This window comes from Phasianus colchicus, chromosome 4, assembly GCF_987193195.1.
Source record: "Phasianus colchicus chromosome 4, bPhaCol1.hap1.1, whole genome shotgun sequence".
In the NCBI taxonomy this organism is placed as follows: Eukaryota; Metazoa; Chordata; class Aves; order Galliformes; family Phasianidae; genus Phasianus; species Phasianus colchicus.
In genome coordinates, this window is record NC_143439.1 from 33,762,657 (window position 1) to 33,771,804 (window position 9,148).

At 51.8% G+C, this 9,148-nt stretch overlaps 2 protein-coding genes across 2 annotated transcripts; both read right to left on the reverse strand.

Moving 5' to 3' along the window:
- Positions 1 to 497: 497 nt before the first annotated feature.
- LOC149918170 (uncharacterized) lies at positions 498 to 3,864 on the reverse strand. Its single transcript, XM_090139153.1, has one exon. It carries the CDS (start codon positions 3,751 to 3,753, stop codon positions 733 to 735), a length of 3,021 nt encoding a protein of 1,006 aa, XP_089995279.1. The 5' UTR covers positions 3,754 to 3,864; the 3' UTR covers positions 498 to 732.
- Positions 3,865 to 4,012: 148 nt separating this feature from the next.
- LOC149918171 (uncharacterized) lies at positions 4,013 to 7,700 on the reverse strand. The gene has a single exon (XM_090139154.1). It carries the CDS (start codon positions 7,266 to 7,268, stop codon positions 4,248 to 4,250), a length of 3,021 nt encoding a protein of 1,006 aa, XP_089995280.1. The 5' UTR covers positions 7,269 to 7,700; the 3' UTR covers positions 4,013 to 4,247.
- Positions 7,701 to 9,148: the final 1,448 nt, after the last annotated feature.

Consider the following 9,148-nt stretch of genomic DNA (forward strand, 5'->3'; position numbering starts at 1 on the left):
ATGCTACTGAAGACAGCTACAACAAAGGTTTTTTTAATAAGATATTTTACAAAAAGCCATTTCTAAATTAATATTTATCATTTAAATTCTGTGTGCGTCAAGACCAAAATCAGTCATATAGCCAGCTGTTTGGTCTGATTTTTTTTTTTTGAGTGTATGCTAGTTCATCTAATAAAAGCTATCTTCTTTCCCTGAGTTCCTTTGTACTTTTCTTAACATGGTTAAAAAATGCTACTTCTATTCTCTTCATACCAATATTATTCTTTTCTCTTTTCCTTTCCTTTCCTTTCCCTTGAAAACAGGAGTCTCTAAATAACAGTGATTGACTAAAAATTTTCTCACCAAATCTTATAATATGGCTATTTTCATCATTCACCTTAGTTATATGACTGTTGTAGTAGTCTCTCATTGCTCGTCCTCTGCCGACCGAGGGCGCCACTTGCCAGCGAAACCGACCCCAACCGGGCCGGGGCCAAATGCTCACACAGACCCCAGAGTGTGTGAGGCAAAATGGCGTTTATTAAAATGTGGTAGGCACTTAAATATTCTTGTCCCGCTTTGTCCACACCCCTTGCTTACCTGCTGTCCTATTGTGGGGCAGCGTTTGGCAAGCCCTGAGCATAGGAAACCTGACCCCGTCACATACCGTTTCCTCGCCACGCCTACTACATTTCCCCCTCCCTATGCTCAGGAATATCCCGTAACAGCGCGATCGCAACGCGAGTACATCTCTCACAACTGTTCCTTCGTTTTGTGATACAGAATCCGTTGGTCCATAACTTGCCACATGATCCTTGTGAGGCAATTCTGGAAACACATGATTATGCACGTCAAAATGGCCGCAATACAAATTATTGCGAGCAATACTAGCGCAACTACCTTAATAATTTTCGCAACCCATCCTCCAAAGTTGCCAAACACACTTCTCAGCCAGTCCCCGATGGGGTCGTCCTCCACTTGGATCTTCTCCGTATGGTCTCGCAGGGCTTTCAGCGCTTTATGGATGGATACACTGTGGTCGCTAAGATTGAAGCAACACATTCCTTCTAGGTCTTCACATCCATGCCCCTGTGCCAGGAGCAAGAAGTCGATGGCTGCTCTGTTTTGCAGCACCGCATGCCGAATGCTGTTTGTGTCTTCTAGCATCGCATTCAATATTAATGTTGTTAAATTCGCCTGCTTAGCTGACCAACATGCTAGGCGTTCTATCTGAGCCAAGCTCTGTGCTGCAGCAACCCCAGGGGCGAAAAATGATGCGAATATCCGTGCTGTGGCACTCCATAACTCTACCTCATCGTTACAATTCTCCGGGAGAGGGCTCGAACGCTTTCGGCGACGATGGTGACCCGTGATGCTCGGGCCATACTGCATCCATGTCGTGAAATTCGGAGACAGTAATGTCAGTTCCCCTAGGTAACAGGGTCCTCCTAAGGCATTGTGCGGGATGCCCTGCCAGGCTCTATCCCCACAGATCAGAAAGATTCCAGGGGGCAACGCCTTAGCCGTTTTGTTATTCCATAGCACCTCGTTGACCCCCCGTTTGAAAGTGAACCCATACCCATAAAAGTCCCAAACTGCCGTACAATTAAATGAGGATCTACCGCTAGATTTAGAAAGGACCCCACCCTTTGACAAGCAGGTTGTATTGCGCCCTGTGAAGACCCGTGTTTCATTTTTGGTATACCCGCAATAACCCGAAGTAATGGAGAAAGCCTCCGTGTTCACAGGACTGACCACAGTCCAAGAGGTCTCGTTGTATGGCTTCAGCCCCGGATCTGTGCCTGCCCACCGGGCAATTAAGGCCTGCAGTTGTATCCGAGCAGACACACCCCGCAGGTAATCTCGCCCCAACAGGGTTCCCGGTACCTGCGCTACCAGCGGGGTTAGCAGGACGGGCTTCTCCAGGGAACCGTCTCTGTTGACCACGATTATCTCGATCTGCTTGGCTGACCTCCGCGTTGGAGCAGTTCCCCCCACTCCCGCTATAGTTTGAGTGGCCCCCGTTGGCCACGTGGGCGGCCAGTCGGACTCCGCAAAAACCGTCACATTCGCTCCTGAGTCCACCAGGGCGGTAAGGAAAATAGATCGCGGCCCTGGGGAGCCAGCGGGAAGCTCCGTAATTGCGGCTGTAATCTTCACCAAGGGGCGCTCCCCGCAGCTCAACGATAGCGCAGCTAGTGGCAGGCCTAGATCCAAAGCCCGCCTTTCCTGAGAATCCCGTGAATCGTAAGAGGGACCCTCATCCCCCCTACCTCGAGATCGCAGCCCACGAGCTCTACATTGCGGTGCAGTGTGACCTCTCCTCCCGCACATTTGGCACACTATACCCCCGTTGCTCTTACACTGTGCCTTGAAATGACCTAATTGACCGCACCTGAAGCATGGCCCAGGCGGGCGATCTGGACTCTGCCGCCCGGCAACCCCATGCGCTAGCATCACCTCAGCTACCGCTGCAGCAACCTCGCTTGCCACTGATGATTGAGACTTTTGCTTGTCCATCACATACTTAAGGACCTCACCGGGGGTGTGGAACCTGTCTGGCGCCGCCCGTAATAGAGCCCGTACGTCCGAGCTCGACTTTTGATAGAGGCAATCCAGGATCACGGGGCCGTGCACTGCCCTAGGCAGCTCCGATCCCTCCACTGCCTTGATCAATCTATCCGCAAAATCCTGGAAGGATTCAGTGGGACCTTGTGCAATCTCCATCCACGGAGTAGACGGCTCAGCATTTCTTGCGAGCCTTCTGAACGCCTCAAGGGCAGCGTCTGTAGTGGCTATTAGTTCCCCGGGCCTCAGCTCCGTAAGCTGGGCATGTGCAGTGATCATACCCGGCGTACTACCCGTCAATCTCTGCAGGTTAGACGCGTGAAGCGGATTCCCCTGATCGTTCTGGGCTGTAACCAGCATTTGTCTAAGTCTAGCCTGCCATTCCTCCTTCCAAAGCGTATACTGCACCGGTTTCAAAATCATGCGCATCAGATTCTCAATATCGTATGGTAACAGGGGTCCCGGCAATATTAATGTCTCCAAGGCGTTCATTGTCAGGGGGGACTTCAATCCTTTCTTTTCAACTGCCTCAAGCACCCTCGCTATCGCTTTCGGGTCCAGCGGGACCCAGATCGGGTTATCATCATCGGAAATCACTACCGGAAATGCCTCCGGGTTCGCAAGGCCCCGGTCTTGTGCCTCCTCCTTTATTTTAGCCCAATCAGTCAGCAGACGCCCGTCCCTCCCCCCTTTGGGACGAAGCCCCGCCCTTGCCTTTTCTTCCTCCAAAGAAGGATATAACGACCGCGGAGGGTAGGGCGGGGGCGGAGCGGGCGGAGTGGGCGGAGCGGTTGGTAGACATGCGGTCGGGAGTTCCTCTTCCCCGCCCTTCGCCGCGGCGACCGTCGCCATCTTGTCCGCCACGCTTTGGTCGTCAGTACTGCAAGGTAGCAAAGACCCGCCCCCCGGAGCCCTTTCCACCCCTTTTTCCACCTTAAGCTTACCCTCCTCTTTAGCCGCCTTAAGGGCTCCAAGTATCAAGCCCCAGGTTTTAAGTTCAGCAGCCTTTTGGTTATTCATGGCGCGTTGGCATAAAGCCGAGGTGAGCGAATCCCACCTACCCGAATCCAGCACTTGCTGAGGGGAGTCCAGCTCCCCTCCCTTTTTTAAAACCGAAAGCACCGCGGCTACCTCCTTCTTTGAAGGGGTATTTTTGCCGCAGTAGTCCTTACAAAACTGCAAAAGTACCTTAATAATCTGTTCCATGGTTACACACGCGACCTGCCGCCACTTCACAGGCTCTTCTCCGCGATGTGTCTTCCGTGAGCGACCTGCCGCCACTCCGCAGGCTCTTCTCCGCTTCACGGGCACGCCGGGTGGTTAACCCTCGATAGGCAGATCACGTCGGGGTCACCACTTGTTGTAGTAGTCTCTCATTGCTCGTCCTCTGCCGACCGAGGGCGCCACTTGCCAGCGAAACCGACCCCAACCGGGCCGGGGCCAAATGCTCACACAGACCCCAGAGTGTGTGAGGCAAAATGGCGTTTATTAAAATGTGGTAGGCACTTAAATATTCTTGTCCCGCTTTGTCCACACCCCTTGCTTACCTGCTGTCCTATTGTGGGGCAGCGTTTGGCAAGCCCTGAGCATAGGAAACCTGACCCCGTCACATACCGTTTCCTCGCCACGCCTACTACATTTCCCCCTCCCTATGCTCAGGAATATCCCGTAACAGCGCGATCGCAACGCGAGTACATCTCTCACAACTGTTCCTTCGTTTTGTGATACAGAATCCGTTGGTCCATAACTTGCCACATGATCCTTGTGAGGCAATTCTGGAAACACATGATTATGCACGTCAAAATGGCCGCAATACAAATTATTGCGAGCAATACTAGCGCAACTACCTTAATAATTTTCGCAACCCATCCTCCAAAGTTGCCAAACACACTTCTCAGCCAGTCCCCGATGGGGTCGTCCTCCACTTGGATCTTCTCCGTATGGTCTCGCAGGGCTTTCAGCGCTTTATGGATGGATACACTGTGGTCGCTAAGATTGAAGCAACACATTCCTTCTAGGTCTTCACATCCATGCCCCTGTGCCAGGAGCAAGAAGTCGATGGCTGCTCTGTTTTGCAGCACCGCATGCCGAATGCTGTTTGTGTCTTCTAGCATCGCATTCAATATTAATGTTGTTAAATTCGCCTGCTTAGCTGACCAACATGCTAGGCGTTCTATCTGAGCCAAGCTCTGTGCTGCAGCAACCCCAGGGGCGAAAAATGATGCGAATATCCGTGCTGTGGCACTCCATAACTCTACCTCATCGTTACAATTCTCCGGGAGAGGGCTCGAACGCTTTCGGCGACGATGGTGACCCGTGATGCTCGGGCCATACTGCATCCATGTCGTGAAATTCGGAGACAGTAATGTCAGTTCCCCTAGGTAACAGGGTCCTCCTAAGGCATTGTGCGGGATGCCCTGCCAGGCTCTATCCCCACAGATCAGAAAGATTCCAGGGGGCAACGCCTTAGCCGTTTTGTTATTCCATAGCACCTCGTTGACCCCCCGTTTGAAAGTGAACCCATACCCATAAAAGTCCCAAACTGCCGTACAATTAAATGAGGATCTACCGCTAGATTTAGAAAGGACCCCACCCTTTGACAAGCAGGTTGTATTGCGCCCTGTGAAGACCCGTGTTTCATTTTTGGTATACCCGCAATAACCCGAAGTAATGGAGAAAGCCTCCGTGTTCACAGGACTGACCACAGTCCAAGAGGTCTCGTTGTATGGCTTCAGCCCCGGATCTGTGCCTGCCCACCGGGCAATTAAGGCCTGCAGTTGTATCCGAGCAGACACACCCCGCAGGTAATCTCGCCCCAACAGGGTTCCCGGTACCTGCGCTACCAGCGGGGTTAGCAGGACGGGCTTCTCCAGGGAACCGTCTCTGTTGACCACGATTATCTCGATCTGCTTGGCTGACCTCCGCGTTGGAGCAGTTCCCCCCACTCCCGCTATAGTTTGAGTGGCCCCCGTTGGCCACGTGGGCGGCCAGTCGGACTCCGCAAAAACCGTCACATTCGCTCCTGAGTCCACCAGGGCGGTAAGGAAAATAGATCGCGGCCCTGGGGAGCCAGCGGGAAGCTCCGTAATTGCGGCTGTAATCTTCACCAAGGGGCGCTCCCCGCAGCTCAACGATAGCGCAGCTAGTGGCAGGCCTAGATCCAAAGCCCGCCTTTCCTGAGAATCCCGTGAATCGTAAGAGGGACCCTCATCCCCCCTACCTCGAGATCGCAGCCCACGAGCTCTACATTGCGGTGCAGTGTGACCTCTCCTCCCGCACATTTGGCACACTATACCCCCGTTGCTCTTACACTGTGCCTTGAAATGACCTAATTGACCGCACCTGAAGCATGGCCCAGGCGGGCGATCTGGACTCTGCCGCCCGGCAACCCCATGCGCTAGCATCACCTCAGCTACCGCTGCAGCAACCTCGCTTGCCACTGATGATTGAGACTTTTGCTTGTCCATCACATACTTAAGGACCTCACCGGGGGTGTGGAACCTGTCTGGCGCCGCCCGTAATAGAGCCCGTACGTCCGAGCTCGACTTTTGATAGAGGCAATCCAGGATCACGGGGCCGTGCACTGCCCTAGGCAGCTCCGATCCCTCCACTGCCTTGATCAATCTATCCGCAAAATCCTGGAAGGATTCAGTGGGACCTTGTGCAATCTCCATCCACGGAGTAGACGGCTCAGCATTTCTTGCGAGCCTTCTGAACGCCTCAAGGGCAGCGTCTGTAGTGGCTATTAGTTCCCCGGGCCTCAGCTCCGTAAGCTGGGCATGTGCAGTGATCATACCCGGCGTACTACCCGTCAATCTCTGCAGGTTAGACGCGTGAAGCGGATTCCCCTGATCGTTCTGGGCTGTAACCAGCATTTGTCTAAGTCTAGCCTGCCATTCCTCCTTCCAAAGCGTATACTGCACCGGTTTCAAAATCATGCGCATCAGATTCTCAATATCGTATGGTAACAGGGGTCCCGGCAATATTAATGTCTCCAAGGCGTTCATTGTCAGGGGGGACTTCAATCCTTTCTTTTCAACTGCCTCAAGCACCCTCGCTATCGCTTTCGGGTCCAGCGGGACCCAGATCGGGTTATCATCATCGGAAATCACTACCGGAAATGCCTCCGGGTTCGCAAGGCCCCGGTCTTGTGCCTCCTCCTTTATTTTAGCCCAATCAGTCAGCAGACGCCCGTCCCTCCCCCCTTTGGGACGAAGCCCCGCCCTTGCCTTTTCTTCCTCCAAAGAAGGATATAACGACCGCGGAGGGTAGGGCGGGGGCGGAGCGGGCGGAGTGGGCGGAGCGGTTGGTAGACATGCGGTCGGGAGTTCCTCTTCCCCGCCCTTCGCCGCGGCGACCGTCGCCATCTTGTCCGCCACGCTTTGGTCGTCAGTACTGCAAGGTAGCAAAGACCCGCCCCCCGGAGCCCTTTCCACCCCTTTTTCCACCTTAAGCTTACCCTCCTCTTTAGCCGCCTTAAGGGCTCCAAGTATCAAGCCCCAGGTTTTAAGTTCAGCAGCCTTTTGGTTATTCATGGCGCGTTGGCATAAAGCCGAGGTGAGCGAATCCCACCTACCCGAATCCAGCACTTGCTGAGGGGAGTCCAGCTCCCCTCCCTTTTTTAAAACCGAAAGCACCGCGGCTACCTCCTTCTTTGAAGGGGTATTTTTGCCGCAGTAGTCCTTACAAAACTGCAAAAGTACCTTAATAATCTGTTCCATGGTTACACACGCGACCTGCCGCCACTTCACAGGCTCTTCTCCGCGATGTGTCTTCCGTGAGCGACCTGCCGCCACTCCGCAGGCTCTTCTCCGCTTCACGGGCACGCCGGGTGGTTAACCCTCGATAGGCAGATCACGTCGGGGTCACCACTTGTTGTAGTAGTCTCTCATTGCTCGTCCTCTGCCGACCGAGGGCGCCACTTGCCAGCGAAACCGACCCCAACCGGGCCGGGGCCAAATGCTCACACAGACCCCAGAGTGTGTGAGGCAAAATGGCGTTTATTAAAATGTGGTAGGCACTTAAATATTCTTGTCCCGCTTTGTCCACACCCCTTGCTTACCTGCTGTCCTATTGTGGGGCAGCGTTTGGCAAGCCCTGAGCATAGGAAACCTGACCCCGTCACATACCGTTTCCTCGCCACGCCTACTACATATGACATAAAGCCTAAAGCCTGTCTGTGCCATTAGAAATTTAAGGAAAAGACTGAAACATCCACTATAACATAACCAAAGAGAAATTGTTACCATTTGTTTTCTTCTACATAAGGTCATTCCCATAACCAGGGGAACAAGAAGGTTTTTTTTTAAAGTATGCAGAAATAGAATATAGAAGTGAATTGTTTTTAAACCAAATGCTAGTGCTTTTGGGAAAATGAAACACTCCAAGTGTATTCAAAATCTGTTTGTATGAAAAAAGCAGCAGCTTGTGTTTAACAAATGTTCCACAAAGCCATGGTGAACATAGTGGGGCAACTATTAAGGATGGATAAATTAATAATAAAATAAATACATTTTTTTATTTGAGAGTTTGGCTTTATTCCTTCTTGTAAATGTCTCCTAGAAAAATCACTGCAGTATAATAAGTAGTTTATATCTGATTCTTATAACCTATAAAAGAGAATGAAGTATTTTGGTCCAACATTCATGTATCCTTTATATGGAACTGTATTGATCTGGACAGGCTGGATAGCTGGGCTGAAGCCAGTGGGATGAGTTTCAACAAGGCCAAATGCCGGGTCCTGCACTTTGGCTGCAACAACCCCAGGCTATGCTACAGGCTTGAGGCTGAGTGGCTGGAATACTGCATAGAGGAAATGGACCTGGGGGTATTGATTGATGCTTGGTTGAACATGAGCCAGCAGTGTGCACGGGTGGCCAAGAAGGCCAATGGCATCTTGGCTTGTATCAGGAATGGTGTTGCCAGCAGGAACAGGTAAATGATTGTCCCCCTGTACTTGGTTCTGGTGAGGCCACACATCGAGAACTGTGTCCAGTTTTGGGCCCTCTGGCCAAAACCCCTGGAGCAGATTCAAAGAAGGGCAACAAAGCTGGTGAGGGGTCTGGAGCACAGGCCTTATGAGGAGCGGCTGAAGGAGCGGAAATTGTTCAGTCTGGAGAAGAGGAGGCTTGGGGGAGACCTTATTGCTCTCTCTAACTACCTGAAGGGAAGTTGTAGTGAGCTGGGGGTTGGCCTCTTCTCCCATGTAACTGATGATAGAACTAGAGTGAATGGCTTCAAGCTGCATCAGGGGAGATTTAGGGTAGACGTTGGGAAATACTACTTTTCTGAAAGAGTGGTCAGGCACTGGAATGGGCTGCCCAGGGAGGTGGTGGAGTCACCAACTCTGGAGGTGTTTAAGGAACATTTGGATTTTGTGTTGAGGGACATGGTTTAGTGAGTACTATTGGTGACAGGTGGATGGTTGGACTGGATGATCTTGAAGGTCTTTTCCAACCTTGGTGATTCTGTGATTCTGTGATTCTTCTTTCTTTTTTTCCACTGATTTTTGTTGAAAAATTAAGAGGCTACTTATTTCTTCTTTTCAGCTGCTACAATAGAAATCCAACAGTAAGTAGACACTGAGATTTTTCCTTCACTG

Bases quoted from the DNA above. Each gene is read 5' to 3' on its own strand.
- LOC149918171 (XM_090139154.1), bottom strand. From the start codon at position 7,268: ATGGAACAGATTATTAAGGTACTTTTGCAGTTTTGTAAGGACTACTGC.
- LOC149918170 (XM_090139153.1), bottom strand. From the start codon at position 3,753: ATGGAACAGATTATTAAGGTACTTTTGCAGTTTTGTAAGGACTACTGC.